The sequence below is a fragment of the Nematolebias whitei genome, chromosome 2, assembly GCF_014905685.2.
Source record: "Nematolebias whitei isolate Nwh7 chromosome 2, NemWhi1, whole genome shotgun sequence".
NCBI lineage: Eukaryota > Metazoa > Chordata > Actinopteri > Cyprinodontiformes > Rivulidae > Nematolebias > Nematolebias whitei.
The window spans coordinates 54144390-54145693 of record NC_056499.1 but is presented as its reverse complement, the minus strand read 5'-3'; the positions used below and the strand labels follow the sequence as shown (position 1 = coordinate 54145693).

The 1304-nt window shown below is 43.9% G+C and overlaps 1 protein-coding gene across 1 annotated transcript in view; it reads right to left on the bottom strand.

Moving 5' to 3' along the window:
- nob1 (NIN1 (RPN12) binding protein 1 homolog) overlaps positions 1-1304 on the bottom strand; it is a 36393-nt gene that overhangs the window by 18450 nt on the left and 16639 nt on the right. The window contains exon 3 of the mRNA XM_037697739.1: positions 604-737. Within this exon, the coding sequence (XP_037553667.1) occupies positions 604-737 (134 nt within the window). The remainder of the gene's footprint in view (positions 1-603; positions 738-1304) is intronic.

Here is a 1304-nt window from a genome sequence, read left to right as displayed (position 1 = left end):
GTTTTTTTGTGGTTTGCCCATCACGATGTTGTTAAAACACTCGTCCACATAACTCTCCAGACTGTCCAAGGTTTCCTCGTCCAGTTTGGTTTATTGAAACAATATGCAGAGGTTATTATTAACAATATTTTTTATGCTTGATTGTAATATATTGGCTTGTTTTACCCGAGTCAAATCATTTTGTTTAGCAGTATCCTGCCATGTTACTTACGTAGCACAGCTCTCACGTGATCTCAGCAGCTCATCACCAGGTGCACCCCGATTGCTCAACACGGTCCCTCCGCTCCACAAATCAATCTAATCTGTTTAATTTACCAGAAACTTCAAAATAAATTCTCACCCTCTACTGAAACCTGTTTCAGAGTCTTACCACCAGCATTACTGCCACCAGCTGGTAAGGTGTGTGACGTCAATTTGAACCCCGCCCACTGGAATCGGTATTGAAAGGGGCTATGGAAACACAAAATGTACGGTACCGAGTTGAACCGTGCTGTACCAGTACTAAGAGGTACTATGGAAAAGGGGCATATGAGGTAACCCTAATTCTGCACTCAGGTGGGAACCAGTAAGAATCCAGATCTGACAGTAGAATCAAGAAGGTACCTTAATCTCTGGTTCTGTCTTCAGGTGCTGCAAACCAACGTGCTCGAGCTCCAGCTGGTAAGTCAAAGCCAGAACTTTGATATCTGTGGCTGACAAACTGGGATAATCTCCGGTCTTCTTGGAGAACTCAGTTACTAAGGATATGAAAAAATGAACAAAAACATCAAGAAAGTTAGGTGACCAGAAAATATTGATCTGTTGGACGTAATTTACACACACAAGTTCATATAGGTTGAGGCACAGTGTCTGTGTTCAGGTTTAGGCACAGTGTCTGATGTGTTCAGGGTCAGATACAGTGTCTGACGTGTTAAAGTTCAGATACAGTGTCTGACGTGTTCAGGTTCAGATACAGTGTCTGACGTGTTCAGGTTCAGATACAGTGTCTGACGTGTTCAGGTTCAGGTACAGTGTCTGACATGTTCAGGTTCAGGTACAGTGTCTGACGTGTTCAGGTTCAGGTACAGTGTCTGACGTGTTCAGGTTCAGGCACAGTGTCTGACGTGTTCAGGTTCAGTCACAGTGTTTGATGTGTTCAGGTTCAGTCACAGTGTCTGATGTGTTCAGGTTCAGGCACAGTGTCTGATGTGTTCAGGTTCAGGTACAGTGTCTGATGTGTTCAGGTTCAGTGTCTGATGTGTTCAGGTTCAGGTATAATGTCTGATGTGTTCAGGTTCAGGCACAGTGTCTGATGTGTTCAGGTT